The 17,340-nt window shown below is 53.4% G+C and overlaps 1 protein-coding gene across 2 annotated transcripts in view; it reads right to left on the reverse strand.

Moving 5' to 3' along the window:
- The window catches only part of ST8SIA2 (ST8 alpha-N-acetyl-neuraminide alpha-2,8-sialyltransferase 2), a 40,429-nt gene extending 23,484 nt beyond the window's left edge, over positions 1-16,945 (reverse strand). For both annotated transcript variants that reach the window (XM_070400495.1, XM_070400494.1), the window contains exon 1: positions 16,848-16,945. In XM_070400495.1, coding sequence (XP_070256596.1) covers positions 16,848-16,945 — 98 coding nt within the window. The remainder of the gene's footprint in view (positions 1-16,847) is intronic.
- Positions 16,946-17,340: the final 395 nt, after the last annotated feature.

Consider the following 17,340-nt stretch of genomic DNA (forward strand, 5'->3'; position numbering starts at 1 on the left):
GCGACTGTCCTCCCTTCAGAGAGGAACAAGCCACTGCTGCCTGTGGACTCTGCCCGGCCCCCCAAATGGTTATCCTCAGGGAAGTGGCATTTCAACAGGGCTGCCCACGAGGGAGCAACAAGGAGCAGTGGGTGGAAGAAAACTGAGATAGAATTATGATTCCTGCCGCTCCATAGATTCATTTATTGAGCACCTACTATGTGCCAGGCCCTGAGCTGGGCTCTGGGCGGCGGGAGAGGGGGGACAAAGCGGGGATGGAGACAGATAGTGTCCCCTGTGAAGCTGCTTAAAAACTAAATGTGGAGGCAGGAAACCCTCACAAGAAAGACAAACATCCCAATAAAGGCAGAGTCAAGAGCACCCACCCAGGCCTTGGCGTTGAGAAAACAGAAGTGGGAATAGAGACTCATAGACCGAGGGAATAGAGAATCACAGGGTCCACCCTGATCCTGCCTCTTTTAGAGAATGTCTTTCTGGTCCCCAGTCCCAGTGGGGACGCCCTCCTTGGGGCTCCTACAGTACGAATCGTCAGCATCATTAGCGCAGTATTGTCATTTTTTGTTCTTATTACACGGCAGGGCTCACACCGAGGACAGGGCCTGCCACCGGGCTGATATACCGGACACCCCAGACATTTTCTGGAGAGAAAAAATCTTTCTGATAACTGAGGGAAGAAGGCCACCCAAGTCCCCCAACTTAGCTATGTTTGATGACAGCTTTCCTATATTTCAGCGGTTCTCAACCTGTGGGTCGCGACCCCTTTGGCGGTCGAACGACCCTTTCACAGGGGCACCTAAGACCATCCTGCATATCAGATATTAACATGACGATTCATCACAGTAGCAACATTACAGTTATGAAGTAGCAACAACAATAATTTTATGGTTGGATCACAACATGAGGAACTGTATTTAAAGGGCCAGAAGGTTGAGAACCACTGCTGTATTTGATTACACTCGTGTGCTTTTCTAAAATGTGGTCCACCGAGCACAATTTACCCGGAACACCAGTCCTACTGTAAGGCCACCATTCCCCTGGTGGTCCAAGGGGTGGGAATAGCAGTGCCATCGAGTCTGTCTTGCGAGTGTGAACGCCTCTATTGCAGGGCCTGGCCTGGAGCAGACGCTCAGTGGGTTAGCTTGCCTTCCTCCTCTGTTAGTGGCCTCTCCCCCACCCCCTTTTCAATGTAGAGCAGGTGGTGGAGGAAAATAGATCAGCACCTATTTCCTACCCTGCTTTAAAATTCCAGCGCAAGGAAGTTAGAGGCAAAGCAAAAGGATTCGCTATTTCCAGCGAGTCTGCACTCCCCTCTCAACAGGGAGACTCATGGAGGGCGGTGCCCACTGTGATGCATTAGAGCAGTGGTTCTCAACCTTCCTAATGCTGAGACCCTTAAATACAGTTCCTCATGTTGTGGTGACCCCCAACCATAAAATTATTTTCGTTGCTACTTCATAACTGTCACTTTGCTCCTGTTATGAATCGTAATGTAAATATCTGATATGCAGGATGTATTTTCATTGTTACAAATTGAACATCATTAAAGCATAGTGATTCATCCCAAAAACAATATGTAATTATATATGTGTTTTCTGATGGTCTTAGGCGACCCCTGTGAAAAGGTCATTCGACCCCCAAAGGGATCGCGACCCACAGGTTGAGAACCCCTGTGTCAGAGAGACCTGCCCATTCACCTAACCCTCATTCAGAGATGGGGCCACTGAGGCCCAGAGAGCTAGAGCTTGTCCTTAAGGGCACATGAAAAGCCCCAATCTCCGACTCCAGACTCATTTCCCATCATCACACGAGAACTCTCCCCCCGACCGGCCCGCAGGCACCTCGGGCACCTTCTGTGTGCTCCAGTCATCTTTGCGTGTCCCCAGCATCTAGCACAGAGCTTCTAAACCCCTGTGCATGGCGAGGCAGACGCATGTCACGCAACCAGCTTTGTGATGACTGTGGGAGCCCACGGACCTGTCACAGAGGCCAGGCGCCAGGGAGCAGTCTCCAGGCTTTTTTCTCCAGGGGCACCTCACCGGAAACAGACATGCTTTCCCAGCGGGTGCTGACTACCCGGAAACGCTGCCCGTGAAGAACAGGCATTGAACACTTGGAAGGTGCCATGCGCTGGGTATACAGCGATAAACAGGGCAGGAGAGGGTCCTTCCCTTAGGAAAAACCATCTTGTAGAAGATGAGAAAGACTCGAACAATCTACCAGCACTGGGTCCAGGCAGAACCCTCCTCCTCAGTGGCTAACCTCCACCTATTTCCAAGACAGAAAATAAAAACAACACTACACAATGGGGCTCTGATGAAGACCCCAAATCCCAAAGTCAATACATTTTACTTTATTTTATCTCAATTGATCTCAACTCCCAAATGTTCCAGCTTCAAAAGGTAAGATTAGGTACCATTAAGCCAGCGAGACCAGCATTGATTTAAAAAACCTCCGTGATGCGGTGGGAGGGGGGAGCTTGCGGACCCTGATGAATCTCCTTGTTATCAGCTTGATTGCAGCCGGCCAGCCACCAGCTTGGCTGATTCCCAATTCTGGCCACATCCCTCCAGTCCTCTGGCTTCTGTGTACCAGGCCAGGGAGCCTGTGTAGAACCATGAATCACCCTGCTAACAATGCTTACTTATCTGTGGGCTGGGATTTCTTTCTTTTTTTTTAAAAAAAAAATTATTTTTATTTCAGAGAGGAAGGGAGAGGGAGAAAGAGACAGAAGCATCAATGATGAGAATCATTGATTGGCTGCCTCCTGCATACCCCCCCACTGGGGACCGAGCCCGAAACCTGGGCATGTGCCATGACTGGGAATCAAACTGTGACCTCCTGGTTCATAGGTCGACATTCAACTACTGAACCATGCCGGCCAGGCAGACTGGTCTTTCTTTATGGAATGAGGCAAAAGAAAAAAATGGTGTCAACTAAAAATAAGATAGAACTCGATGGATTTCAAACCTGGCAATTATACGGGAGCTCGCATAACCCACCACATCTTCTCTCCGTGGACCATGGGGAGAAATAGTTGACCCTTGAGCAACTTGGGTTTGAACTGTGCGGGTCCACTTATATGTGGATTTTTTTTTTCAGTACTGTAAATCTGTTTTTTCTTCCTTATTATTTTAATGACATTTTCTTTCTTCTCGCTTACTCTATTATAGGAATATAGTATGTAATACATATAACATACATATAACAGTTGATTGTATTCATCAACTGTTTATGTCAACAGTAGGCTATTAGTAGTTAGGTTTTGGGGAGTCAAGTTATAGGTGGTTTTTCGACTGCACAGGGGGTCATGCCCCTCCCCCCTGAATCATCCAGGGGTCAACACTATATAAACAATTGCAGAATGTAGGTGGCAGGGGCCTTTCTGAGCCTCCAGGAATTAAGTCCCTACTTCCTACCCTCCCTCCCCTCCTTCTTTGTTCTCTAAGCCAGCACTTCCTCTCTCTGCCAGGCACCTCGGCTGTGCAGGGAGCTGGAGGCACAGCGCAGCCCAGATCCTGAAATGGTCCAGCCTCTTAGGGGTACAGTCTAGCAGGGCAAACAGATCCTGCGCAACAACTCGGAAGTGTGAGGAATGGTGCAAGAGAAGTAGAGAATGCTGGGGGCTGCAGGATGGGGAGCTGACCTCGTCGTGTTGCTGGGTGGGGAGCCTTGGGGCTGAAACCATCCTTGTCTTTTTTAAAGAAATTTTTTTTTACTGATTTCAGAGAGGAAGGGAGAGGGAGAGAGAGATTGAAACATCAATGATGAGAGAGAATCATCGATCAGCTGCCTCCTGCAGGGCCCACACTGGGGTTTGCGCCCACCACCCCGGCATGTGCCCTGACTGGGAATCGAACCGTGACCTCCTGGCTCATAGGTCCACGCTCAACCACTGAGCCACGCCGGCAGAGCCATCCTTGTCTTTTAAGTCATCCACAAGATTGTTTGATTGGAAGATGCTGTGTTTGTGCACTGGGCAGTTTCCCAGATACACTGGGAAATTATATCTGATACTTTCTCTGGAAAAGATTAGCTTACTCTCTCTGGAGGTTTTGCAAGGAGTTGTCACAGTTTCGCTCTCACGGGGCAGGTGACGGCCGTGTGGAAGAAGGAAGGCCAGCGCATTGGCACTGCGTAGACCTCAGTCATTTTCCCGGTCTGCCTTCATGGGTTTGCATACTTTTACTTTGTTGACTTAATACTTTGCTTTAAATTGATTCACTTAAAAACATCAATGAGTTTATCACAAAGGAATCTTGATATCACTATCCTAAGTAGCATACCACGATCCCTTGCCCTAAATCGAAAATAATGGCAAAAATAATACAATTACATTCTTGGCTTCCATCCCGCCCAGAGGCTGTCTTTACCCGAAGGAGCAGATTGGTTCTAAAAGGCCCCCTACACTCACCTTCCATCACCCCTAGAGGCTGCAGGATGGGGGGCTAACCTCAATTCCTCCATTTTTCATAACTCGGAGTGGAGTTTGGAATTAGACTGCAGGCTGGGCAGGCCACTGAGACCACTCAGGAACCCCCAAAACTCTAGGGAACTGTTACTGTGTGTGCCAGCCGTGAAGTGGGGCCCTTGGCTGTGGAAGTGGTCACGTCTTAGCCAAGCTCACGAGGGGCTTAAGGCCAAGGCCAAGGAGCGCTTTGCTGACCAGCTTCTCTGGAGGTTTCTATCCCTGTTCCAGCTGAGTCAAGGTGGTTTCTCGCCCAGACACACTGCAGCCTCCTTAAGCATCTTCTGTAATCAATTCACCCTTCGCTAGGATTCCTCCTTGCCGTACCTCATGTCTTGGGCCTCATCGGGAGAGGGACAAAGAGAGAGAAGCATTCGTGCCCAGGGCTAAATCCCGGCACCTGGGAAATAGTGGCTAGACCTTGACAGAACCCAGCTCTTTCTCCTCTATTTATTAAGCACTTAATTTACTATCTCAGTTTACTTGTCCATAAAGTGGGTTTTGCAGGGGTTTTATAATAAAGGTGTGAAATGATACATGAAAACTTCAGGTGCACACGTAGGCATCCTGTAATAATTATTACTTTCTATGGCATCCATGTGAGGGTCACTGTAGACCAACTCTGTGATGGGCAGCAGGGATCCTCAGACAAGTCTGCCCTGGTTTGAGTGGCCAAGGTCACTGCCTCGGGCCGGGACTCTGCACAAAGCTGGGAAGCCAGTTGTGCCCACCAGTACTGGGAGGGTGCATACAAAAGTGGTCCTCCCAGTGTGCTCCTCACTTTGAGTGACAGGCTCTAGCCCTGTGGTCCTCCCAATGTGAGCCTCACTTTGAGTGACAGGCTCTAGCCCAGTGGTCCTCCTCCAGTGTGGTCCTCCAGAAGAACCAAAGGTACCAGACCCCACCCAGACCTGCTCAGTCAGAAACTCTGGGGTGGGGCCAGCACGGCTTCTACCTTCTACCTCAGACAGTCCTGAACCACAGCTCTGCGCATCCTGCCCCTGGAATCCACAGCACACGCTGCACCCAGTTTTCTTGGGGCAGTGGTTGGCAAACTGCGGCTCGCGAGCCACATGCGGCTCTTTGGCCTCTTGAGTGTGGCTCTTCCACAAAATACCACGTGCGGGCGCGCATGTACAGTGCGATTGAAACTTCATGGCCCATGCGCAGAAGTCGGTATTTTGTGGAAGAGCCACACCCAACGGGCCAAAGAGCCGCATGTGGCTCGCGAGCCGCAGTTTGCCGACCACTGTCTTAGAGGAACTGAGTGGCAGGCGCCTAAAAGAGAAGGGACAGCTGTATCTCAGCAGTTCCCAGCCGAGCAGGAGCCACATCTCAGGAAGAGCATTTTGGGACCCTCTTCTCTTTTCGGATTTACCCTTGAACCAAACACTAAAGGAGGCAGGTGGTAAGGGAAGGGACAGCTAGGACCCTGGATCTGGGGGGGGGGGGTGCTCTGGGCTGTCTGCACCCTTGGCCTCCAGCCTCCTTGCCCTCCCCTCCCTACCCTACCGTCCGCGTCTTCCCTCCATGCAGTTTAGGGTTTCATGAGACTGATGGGTACCTCCACTGAGTGCGGACAGGCAGGCGGGCCAACAAGCATGTATAGAGGATCCACGAAACAGTACGCATGTATACTTGCCACAGTTCTAACTTCCCCGTGTCGGCTGCTCGGGCCACTTCCAGAAAGTGTGTTCAAGTACTAGTATACGCATAACAAAAAAATGTGATCATTTCTCTAATTCTAGGTGTGTGTCCTTTCCTCTTTTTCTCCCTCCACTCACCTCCCCGCCATGCCTCTCGGTATTATACAGTTTTTTGAATTAAATAATACGTTGATGTTGTGTTGTTGAAACCAAAATCCCACTCTTAAATCAATGTGCCTTGGGCACCTGCCAGGCACTCTTCGTGTTGATTAGGGTATAGTTCAGGCATATCCAGAGTCCACGCAAAGTAACTCCCGAACTTCTGGGACCAGAGGGGCGGTGGAAGGAGCTTGCGGCTTACGGCGTACAGAAGAGCACACGAAAGTCACCGCCCTATCAGTTTACCCACTCATGTTCTCTGGATATCATATGCTTCTTCCCTTCATTATTTAAGCTCCGCTGACATTTACCAAGAAAGGTGTGAATTAATCCTGGCTACCGCTCCTCCGAGCACAGCCAATATTCTTGTTCTTGAAATCGGAGACGGGGAAACCCAATAGCAAGCGCCCAAGCCTCACTGGGTCGAGTCCAAGTGCGGCCACCCCTTCTTCAACATCCGCTGAAATGTCACTCCCGAGGGCGATTGGGATTAGGAGGTTCCTCTGACCTGCCGAGAGTCTGTTTTTTTTAAAAAATATATTTTTATTGATTTCAAAGAGGAAGGGAGAGGGAGAGAAAGATTGAAACATCAATGGTGAGAGAGCATCTCTGATCAGCTGCCTCCTGCATACCCTGCTCCAGGGACTGAGCCCGCAACCCGGGCCTGTGCCCTGACCGGGAATCGAACCGTGACCTCCTGGTTCATAGATCGACGCTCAACCACTGAGCCACACCAGCTGGGCCTGCCATGGGTCTTTTCCATCATCTCCAATGCTCCCAGCTTCCCTTTACAAACTCCATGTGGCACAGACGGTGAGACTGAGAGTGTAGGGGGCCTGGGGCAGCAGGAAGAATAAGAGCAGGAAGCCCGGTGACTTCAGTGCACGAAAGTAGCAAAGAGTAAGTAGTGTGAGCCATGGCTCAGGCCAACCCAGGTGACATCTGAGCTCCGTGTTTTGTAGCTGCGTGACCTTAGCAAGTCCTGGAACCTCTCTGAGCCTCTGTTCCCTTGTCTGCCAGGGGGCAAACAGGGTGGTTACAAGGGCTAGGCACGTGACCCATGGCGCTCTCAGCAGAACTGCGGGCACGGCGTCAGCCCTGGGACACGGGGCTCCCTGTGCCTGTGCAGTCTCCCTGCAGAAGTCTGTCCCCTCCTGGCCACGTCCTTCCATCCTCGCCAGGCTCCACGGGGCCTATGGAAGCCAGCTGCACTAGCCTTTCTCTTTCCCACAAGAAAATTCCTCCAGGCCTTGATCATGTGTGTTGTTTTTCTCTTCCTCCAGTCTCTCTCTCTCTCTCGCTCGCTCTCGCTCTCGCTCTTGCTCTCGCTCTCTCAATGAGATAGTCAAACAAATGCCATGCTCCAGAACCTCTGATTCTGATGAGACGCACTGGGGCCAGGGAGCAGAGGGCAAGAGAGAAGGCAGCGTCTGTGTGTGGTGGGAACACCATCCACAGCTAGGTGATCCCGAGCGGACAGCCCTGCCTTGCATCCATCTCTTGGGGCTGCCATATTCCACTACAGCCTCGGCTGCAGCACTGTCCCCTTCGGCCTCTCGGTGTTATTCTTCATGGTTCTCTCCCCCACAGGCCTTCGTGTTTCCAGGCTTCGTCCTCTGGAAATCCGAGCATGCGTATTTCCCCACTGGGTGTCATTTCTGGAGAGGTCTCATCCTTTGGAGGTTTCAACCCCAGCACTGCCACTTCCTCGCTGTGTGGCTGTGGCTGAGTTACTTAACTGCTCTGGGCCTTAGCTTCCTCGTCTGTATAATGACAATAACAATAACTCAGACCCCAGGGGCTCGCTGGGGAGATGACAGGTGTGAATATATAGCGAAAGGGCTTAGGACAGTGATGGCGAACCTTTTGAGCTCGGCGTGTCAGCATTTTGAAAAACCCCAACTTAACTCTGGTGCCGTGTCACATATAGAAATTTTTTGATCTTTGCAACCATAGTAAAACAAAGTCTTACATTTTTGATATTTATTTTATATATTTAAATGCCATTTAACAAAGAAAAATCAACCAAAAAAATGAGTTCGCGTGTCACCTCTGACACGCGGGTCATAGGTTCGCCATCACTGGCCTAGGATATCTCTTGTTACACAGCAGCAAGGACAAGAATGACCGCTGTCATTCCTGTTGACGTCAGCCTCCACGGGGAAAAGATGTGTGAGGTGCTCTTCATGATTAACTCAGAGCCAGACTATTGGATTTCAGGGGTCAGTAATATTTCCAGAAAATTGGGGTTGGGGAGTCAGAGGTTAACCAACCTCTTCAGCTAACGAGGCAATTGCAAGATTTATCTACCATCTCCCTCTTTGAGGAAAGAAAGAATAGCAATACCTATGAGAAAACAAGACCAGCATCTCAGAATATAGAGCAGTTCTCAGGAGATGCCAGTTGGCAGCTTGAAACTAACATAATTGCTCTTAGCTGCCCTGTGCTTTTTTATTTCTTCTTTCTTTGTCCTTTGGGATCGCCCCCCCCCCCCCCTCCGTATGCAGACCAGCATTTGGGAATCACTGACCGCAGGGTCACTCAACCTCCAGCCGTTGAGTGAGGACGGGAAATTGTAGCTTGGAGCCTTACAAAGGGACCAGGAAGCAGAGCCGAGTGCGTCCAATAGTAACAAAAAAAGTGCTCAGGGAAACTTTCTGTGACGGCGAGAGCGCCGTTCTCCTCGGAGCAATTCCAGAACTCAAACACACACCCACACGCCAGGCGGGAGCTGGATTTCCTAGAGCAGTGAACCAAGACTCCCAGTCTAGCCAGGCCGGGCGGAGCCGCCTCCCGCCGATCTAATAGATACGTCTTGTCGGGACCACGGCTGTCTCCCCAGTCGGAGCGGTCCCATTCGCCAGCGTGAAGTCTGAGACAGCTGACGCTGAGAAAACCCTGGGACAAACAGGTCCCGTCAGGACACCAGGCAGCTTCCTAGCCGAGTGACGAATTGCAGGCCACCGGGGAGCATTTAAAACCAGCCCAGCTGCCACCCAGGAGAGTGAGTAATCCCAACACTTAAGGACAAGCCCCGGACCAGCAGTCACTCAGACACAGGGGATGGTGTCCCCAGGCACTGATGGCACCTGAGCATCTTGCCCGGGGCTTCTCTTGGGGAGATGGGCTTGTCTCCTGATGCACCACCCCCCCCCCCCCCAATTCAGGTCCCTGCCCCCCCTCAGGCATTTTCACTGATGTTCCCATCTGTCTGTCTGATTCACTCTGTTGAGAGAGATGAGGCTCCTGAGCTTGTCTCGGGGCCACACAGCTGCCACAAGTCTCAACCTACCCACCCCGACCCCCTGGTGTGACCAGCGTTTGAAAACCAAAACCCAGCTGACAAGCGCTATTTTAATCAAGAAAATCTTTGCGATGACACACGCAGACCTGGCCTCACTTGTCTTACGCCCTCAATATTTCAGACACTCGGCTCCCATCCTCCTTTCTGGGGACCAGCCCTTGCAAGGGAAACGATCGGCCCCAAGTTCAGTCTGCTATTAAGGCCAGCATGGGAGCTGGCCAGGTGATATAGACCAGCCGTGGGCAAACTACGGCCCACGGGCCAGATCCGGCCCGTTTGAAATGAATAAAACTAAAAAAAAAAAAAAAGACCGTACCCTTTTATGTAATGATGTTTACTTTGAATTTATATTAGTTCACACAAACACTCCATCCATGCTTTTGTTCCGGCCCTCCGGTCCAGTTTAAGAACCCATTGTGGCCCTCGAGTCAAAAAGTTTGCCCACCCCTGGAGAGCGGCACCTTGTCTCCAGGCAGGAGGAGGGTGGCTAGGGCCCTGCGGGCTAGAAAGGGCTCTCAGAGCATAAAGAGCTGGACAGAGGCTTGGAGGCGGGCTTCCACCTCTGCTTATAACTGAACTGGCAGTGGGGAATGTACCACTGGGTCCTCTTTCACACACCAGAAAGGGCCTTCCATTTCCACGGGCTGTTCACCCACGTGCTGACCATGAACAGTGCCCTTCCCTGGGCTGTGCCGCCTGGTTGGGGGTGGGGTGGTGGGGGTGGGGCAGTGGGCATTCTGAACAAGTGCAGGGTGTTTAATTGTTATTAGCATAGCATCGCCCTATGGGGGGCAGAAGGCTGAATGCTTATTTTTGTCATGTCCTAGGCCCAATGATATTTTATGAGCTTCGTTTAATAAACCATATACTAATCACCAGGGGCTGGGGATAAGGAAAATTAAAACGTAATTGTTGAGCCCATCTCCATAGGCTACTGGCATGCTCAGGGTATACACAGGAGGGGCAGCTACCCCAGACATTCTGAGGTGGGGGGTGGGGTCTGCGAATGCTTTGCAAGGAGGTTGTTCCAGAAAGAGGAAGGCATGTGCAAAGGCCCCGAAGCTTGAAGCCACAGTGCATTCTGGGAACTGGGAACGGTGTGGTGCTGGAGCCCAGGAAGAATGAAGAGGGAGACAGGGGCTAGGTTGTGTATGACCTGTGCTCGAAGCAAGGGGAGCCCTTAGAAAATTCCACTCTCTCTGAGAAGGATTTATAATTTGCAATTTAGTAAAACCTAAACAATTTTAAAACCCAGCAACCCTGCTCTGTAACAGGAGAGAGACCACGAACGGTGACTTGGTTTCTAAGCTGATCATCTCTTTACAATTTAAATTTGATGCTAGGAACCATTGGCAACAAGGACTGGGAACAAGCGAGTTAAAAACCAGGAGTCTTTTTCCTTCCTATTTCATTCTCCAATCGTGTTTCTATCTGAGTGAAGTATCCAGAACTGAAGAGAAGAATGAACTTTAGGGGGGAAAAACGTCGCATCGTCTTGAACAAATACATATGCTCCTTAGGGAGTGCCTGGCTGCCACGACTCAAAGAAAAGGTCATTTCCTTTCACATCGACTGGACTTGGCCTCTAAAGGGTGCCCCTCACCTCGAACTTGGCTGTCAGCAGTGGCTGCTGCCGGCTCAGGGATCTAGTCATGGCTGACGATGACAGCTCACCCCTTGGCATCTGCTACTTCCCTAGATTGGCCTGAGGTTTGGCTGGGGCACCGGGTCTGCTGGCCCCAGTATACTGGACGGCCTTGGTTCTGATTGGTTGGATGTCCACTCTACCAGGAGGGACCCATTGTTAAATATCTTTCCTATCACCCTCGGTTCCCCCCCCCCCCCCCCCCGGTGCCTAGGCAAGTGGCACGTCTAGTGGGGAAGGTGCCTTCCATTGACAGCAGAGTCTGGTGTGCAATGGGATGGGAGCGTTCCCTCCCCATGCAGCCCAAGGGCACACCTGGGAGCCTGAGTTGCTCATACCCACGGCGGGTGAGCTGGTCTGGAAAGCCAGGGGACAGTGCCGTTCTGTCCTGTCGCATCACGCCGACCTTGACTGGACCAGAGGGACACTGCAGGGAGACAGGCCTGAGTCCTTCTCCAGGCCTCTTCCTTCACCCGGGCCTTGGGAAGGACCCTGGGGAATGAGCGAGGAAGGCTGGTTCTGACACCTGTTCTGTCACAGGGCTCCAGGGGGGAAGGAATTCAGGGGACAGGACAGGCTAACATGTGGTCAAGAGCACGCCTTTGACTTCTTGTAGAACTAAGGTTACTTGCTTTATCACTAGCAATCTACACAACCTCTTCGAGCCTCCGTGTCCTCACTCCTCCACGTAACGTAGCTACAGAACTGCACTCGGTGAGGTTGGTGAGGACGGAGGGAACTAGTACTTTAAACCAGTGAGCACAGCCCTAGCCGGTTTGGCTCAGTGGATAAAGCGTTGGTCTGTGGACTGAAAGGTCCCGGGTTCGATTCCGGTCAAGGGCACGTGCCTCGGTCGCAGGTCAGCCTTGGTTGGGCGTGTGCAGGAGGCAACCAGCCCATGTGTCTCTCTCACATCGATGTTTCTCTCTGCCTCTACCCCTCCCTTCCAGTCTCTCTAAAAATCAATGGAAAAATATCCTCGGCTGAGGACGAACAATAAATAAATAAACGAGGCAGCACAGCACCTGGCATAGAGCTCAGAAGAGAGTGACTCTCGGTGCCACTGGCAGGTGGCCGTTCAGCGGCCCGAGGATGGCGGGTGCTCATGTCTATAAGGCACTTGGACTAGCTCTTGGCTCATAGCGAACACTCAGTGAATCAGTCAGTGATAACGACCGTCATCATCTTCATCTTCACCACTATCTGAATTACTATCACTAGTTACCTCCTCTTTAACCAGAGTTCTGTACCTCCTCTGTGATTAGAGGGGCTCAGCTGGGGACGAGGGCATTGGGTGACAAAGGAGGAGATCTGGGCAGGCGTGCCCTGTTCTTAACCAGAGTGTTGCTTCTCAGGATCCAATTTACCTAATTGTATAAAAAGAGAGGTTTCTGCCCTGACTGGTTTGGCTCAGTGGATAGAGCGTCGGCCTGCGGACTGAAGGGTCCCGGGTTCGATTCCGGTCAAGGGCATGTACCTGGGTTGCGGGCACATCCCCAGTAGGGGGTGTGCAGGAGGCAGCTGATCGATGTTTCTCTCTCATCGATGTTTCTAACTCTCTAGCCCTCTCCCTTCCTCTCTGTAAAAAGTCAATAAAATATTTTTTTAAAAAAGAGAGAGGTTTCTTAGAGGGAACCCACACTCCCTGCCTGTCCTAAGACTCTGAGAGTCCCAGCCCTGGCCAGCAATGGTGTGTGCCATCTGAAGGATAGCCATCCCATAGATGTTCATTGAGTGGCTTCTGAATGCCAGGTTCTGGGGACACCACGGTAGGCAAGCCGTCGTGCCCCCCCCCCCCCCCCTTGGAGGTTACTCTCACAACTGAAGCCCAAGGGACAATCAGGAAAAGATTTTAGCTTATAACTTGATCCCGGTGACTCCAAAATTTGGGGTGCATTAGTACATCAGAGGTGGTTTTCCCAAAGCGCCACCCGGCCCCTGATTTGTTTGGGCCCTTTATAAAGAGCTCATCTTTCTACAGTTCCTCTTTCTCATTCAGCCTCAGGGAGGTACTAGTATTTGCACAAGCAAGTGAGTTAGAAATGCAACTTTTTTTTCTTTTTTTATGGAATGTACGGGGTGACATTGGTTAATAAAATTATATAGGTTTCAGGGGTACAGTTCTATAATACATCATCTGTATATTGTATTCTGTGTTCACCACCCCAAGTCAAGTCTCCTTCCGTCATCATTTAAAAAAAGAATCTATCTATCTATCTATCTATCTTATTGGTTTCAGAGAGGAAGGGAGAGGGAGAGAGAGATGGAAACATCAGTGATGAGAGAGAATCATGGATCGGCTGCCTCCTGCACACCCCACACAAGGGATTGAGCCCGCAACCTTGGCATGTGCCCTGACCTGGAATCAAACCGTGACTTTTTGGTTCATAGGTCAACTCTCAACCACTGGGCCACACTGGCCGGGCTCATTCCATCACCACTTCTCCCCTCTTTACCCTCTTCTACCTCCCCCACCCCCTTCCCCTCTGGTAATCACCATGCTGTTGTCTGTGCAGAAATGTAACTTTGAAAATCATCACTTAGGAGTAAGAGGTGTGTCTCAGAAGAGCCCCTTGGAAGAAAGCTCTGCCCCTCACGGTACCGTCCACGCTTCCCAGGGCGGCGCAGGCCCTCCGAGGCCATGACATCAAAAGCCTCGTTTTCTAAGAAAGAGAATCAAGAGCTTAAGAAAAAGATACCCCAGTTTTGTCCCTCCAGACAACACAAGTGTCATTCTTCACTCCTCTTTCACTTCTCATGCCTTAATCCTTGAACATTTACTCCGAAAAGAGGTTCTTCCTTTTCTAACAAATCACGGGGTCCCACTGTTCATTGCCTTCCAGCTACAGCCGGCCTTTCACAGAATCAGCGCTGTGTCCCAGGTGCTGACCCGGGCAGAGGATGCGGAATCCTCCGCAGCACAGGTCGAGAGCGGGTTGGGGAAGGGTGGGCAGGGCTGGTACAAGGGCACCATGGTCTCCAGTGGGATCTGAGGTCTCCTGGAAAGGCATATGGTGAGGGCGACAGAGCTGGCACCCCTCCCTGTCACTGTGCCAGGACACTCACTGCACAGAGCGCCCTTTGGCTGCTCGAAGTTGGGGTGCTTACCAGGATCAAACAAGTGACTGCCTTTGAAACCTGGCTTACAAGGAGATGTAAGGGGCAGCTGGGGTTCTCGTCCTCCGCCTCATATCCTTCCTTCCCCAGCCCTGGCAACTCCCAGATATGCCTCCACTTATCTGAGTTCAACACGTTTGGGGCAGATGTGGGGTTCCTGGGGGAGGTGGGTGTCTCAGGTCGGGACTGGTCAAGCCAGGGGTCAGCCTCAGGACAGGGGCACCAGAGTGAAGGACAATGGGATGGAATATAACACATATGACTTGTTTGACAATTTTTCCCAGGCAGGGGACCTCCCCCACAATGAAACGGGGACCCCCCAATGAAACAGGTCCAGGGGGCACACTCATAGCACAAGAGCTCTGGGTTTTGTTTTATTTTGTTTTTAATATATTTTTATTGTTTTCAGAGAGGAAGGGAGAGGGAGAGAGAGATAGAAAAATCAATCATGAGAGAGACTCATGGATCGGCTGCCTCTGGCACGCCCCCTACTGGGGATCGAGCCTGCAACCTGGTCATGTGCCCTGATTGGAAATTGAACTGTGACCTCCTGGTTCATAGGTCGACGCTCAACCACTAAGCCACGCTGGGTTGGCGGGTTTTAAATATATGTGTAAGCGCCCCTCTTAGCTCAGGCCTTGGAGCTGATGGCTGGATACCCTGTTGGAACAACCTGACTTGGGAAGTGGGGGCTCAAAGTGGTGTCCTGATGGCGTTTAAAAAATCCGAAGTCCTCGGCATGTAGAAGGCATTTGGCAAAAGTTCCCGGAATGGACGAGCAAGGGATGCCTGAATGAGCATCTTCTTGGAATTTTATAGCAGAACAATGGGCAGCCGCGGTCCCGCCCTCTCACCTGCCAAGTGGTCTGGCCCAGGCAGAGCCGTATCTAGGAGCAGAGGGGAGCGGCTAGAGGAAGGCCCTCCCCAGTGGGACCTCCATCACCCCAAACTTGGCCAGCCCGCTTCCTCTCCCACCCACGCTTTGGAGTTGAAACAGCGACAGAACGCTCTTCCCTGTCTCTGTGTGGGAGCTGGTGGCGCGCGTGCATTAACTCAATAGCATTTGTGAAAGTTTTCGGAGCTCGTGGGGGAAACCTAGGATGATGTGGAGAGAGAGGCAGAGAGGGTTGTTGAAGGGCGGTGGAGTTCACAGGAGGAACTCTGGGCTGGCACTGCCGGATAGGGGCAGGGGGAAAGGGGAGAACAGGAAGTGGGGCCTGCCCCACGAGGGGGTCCTTAGGGCCTGGGCAGCCTCGGCCTAGGACTGGCATTTCCCTTTCGAGGAAACTGTCAACCCAGGGGCCCTCAACTCGTGCTGATAGGATGAAATGACAAATGGGACAAAGGAGGGGCGCACGAGGCGCGGGTGCCTGGATGGGCACTAGCCCCATGGAGGAAGGGACCTGCCCACCCTGAGAACTCACCTTCTGGGGAGGGGGGTGGGGCAGGGCCAGGAAGCTCTGCTCAGGGCCCCTCAGAACCCTCGCTGCCTCCCCTCCTGCCCACTGCGGGTTGGAGGCTTTGTGTGGTGCGGGAGCAGAGCGGGGCCGGGCCCCACGTGCTTGCGGGAGGCTGCTAGGCCGGGTGCGCGTATCAGCCCCCGGGACCCAGGGCTGGTGTGTCCCGCGCTGCGAGTGCGCGCTCCTGGGAGTCCTGCGCTCGGGCAGGGGCTCGCCGCCCCGCCCCGCCCCTGGAGAGATCCCGAGAAACGCTAGGGCGAGACCGCGCGCCAGGGGGCCCCGAAGACCACCGGGAGGCGATATAGACTTTCCAGAAAGGTCTCAGTCTCCGCGGTGAGAGCGCACGGGGACTCGGGGGTGCAGGGGCGCCGTGGGTCCGCTGAGCGTCCAAAGCCCAGCGAGGGCGGGGGTCTCAGCCCCGCCCCGCGCGCTCCAGCTCTAGCGGTTCCAGCGCGCACCCCAACGCCAGGCTCTCGGGGCTTCGGGGAGAGCGTGTGCGTGTCCATGTGTGTGTCCGTCTGTACTGGGGACACTCCCCTTCCCGGGAGCCCATGCAGAGCCCTCGCCCTCCGCTGGGCCCCGGGATCCCTTCCCCCAGCGCACAGATCCCTGCGCGCCCCTTGCCCACTTTGCCAAGGCGAGAAAGCGGCCGAACCGGAGACAAAGAAACTCCTGCCTCCTCCACTCTCGGCCCCTCCGCCCGCCCTAGACACTCCCCAGCGCCCTCCCTCGACCCGGCGACATCGCGCGTGGACACTTCGGAGAAGGGAGGGGGACAGGGGTGCGAGTCTGCTCCCACATGCTGGCCGGCTGGAGGCTGCCCGTGCTCCCTGCCCGGGGGACACCCCACCCGCCGCTCATCAAACCGTCCCGGGCCCCAGGTGCGGCCACCCTGGCCCAAACCGCCCGCCACCTCTCCAGCTGAGCGATAGGGGGGCGCGGCGCACACAAAGCGGATTGGGGGTGTGTGTGTGTGGAGAGTCCGGGAGGGAGAGATCCCGCCAGGGCTCGGCACCCGCACGGCACGGCCCGGCCGGGCGCAGCTATTTACCCGATTTCTTCTTCGATCTCCGAGATGTCTGCGAAGATGAGACAGACCACCAGCAGCGTGAGCGCAGCCAGCATCCAGCTCCGGAACTGCAGCTGCATGGTGGCTTCGCGCCCACGGGACCGTGCGGGCTGGAGCGAGGAGCGGGGCTGGAGGGCTCAGCGGCCGGCGCCCGAGCCTCCGCGCAGTGCGCAGCCGGGCAGATCCCCTGCGCTCCCGGCGAGTCCGGGCCGGCGGCGGCGGCGGCAGCGACAGCGGCACACAGGGGTTGCTCAGGCGCGGCGAGCCAGCTCTCCCCCTCGGCTCCCGCCCGCCCCTTCTCTCCCCCTCCCCTCCCTTCCCTCCCTTTCCCCGCCCTGCGTGGGGCTCCTCGCGCAGTTTGACAGCTTTGCTCCGCGCCTCTGCTCGCCTCCGCCCACCCTAGTCCACTCCAATGTCCAGCCGCCCGCCGTGGCATATCCCGCCTGCCTTCTTCCAGCTCCCGGGCGGCTCTGGG

This window comes from Myotis yumanensis, unplaced genomic scaffold (assembly GCF_028538775.1).
Source record: "Myotis yumanensis isolate MYYU_CA2020_CCGP unplaced genomic scaffold, mMyoYum1.0.hap1 SCAF_20, whole genome shotgun sequence".
NCBI lineage: Eukaryota > Metazoa > Chordata > Mammalia > Chiroptera > Vespertilionidae > Myotis > Myotis yumanensis.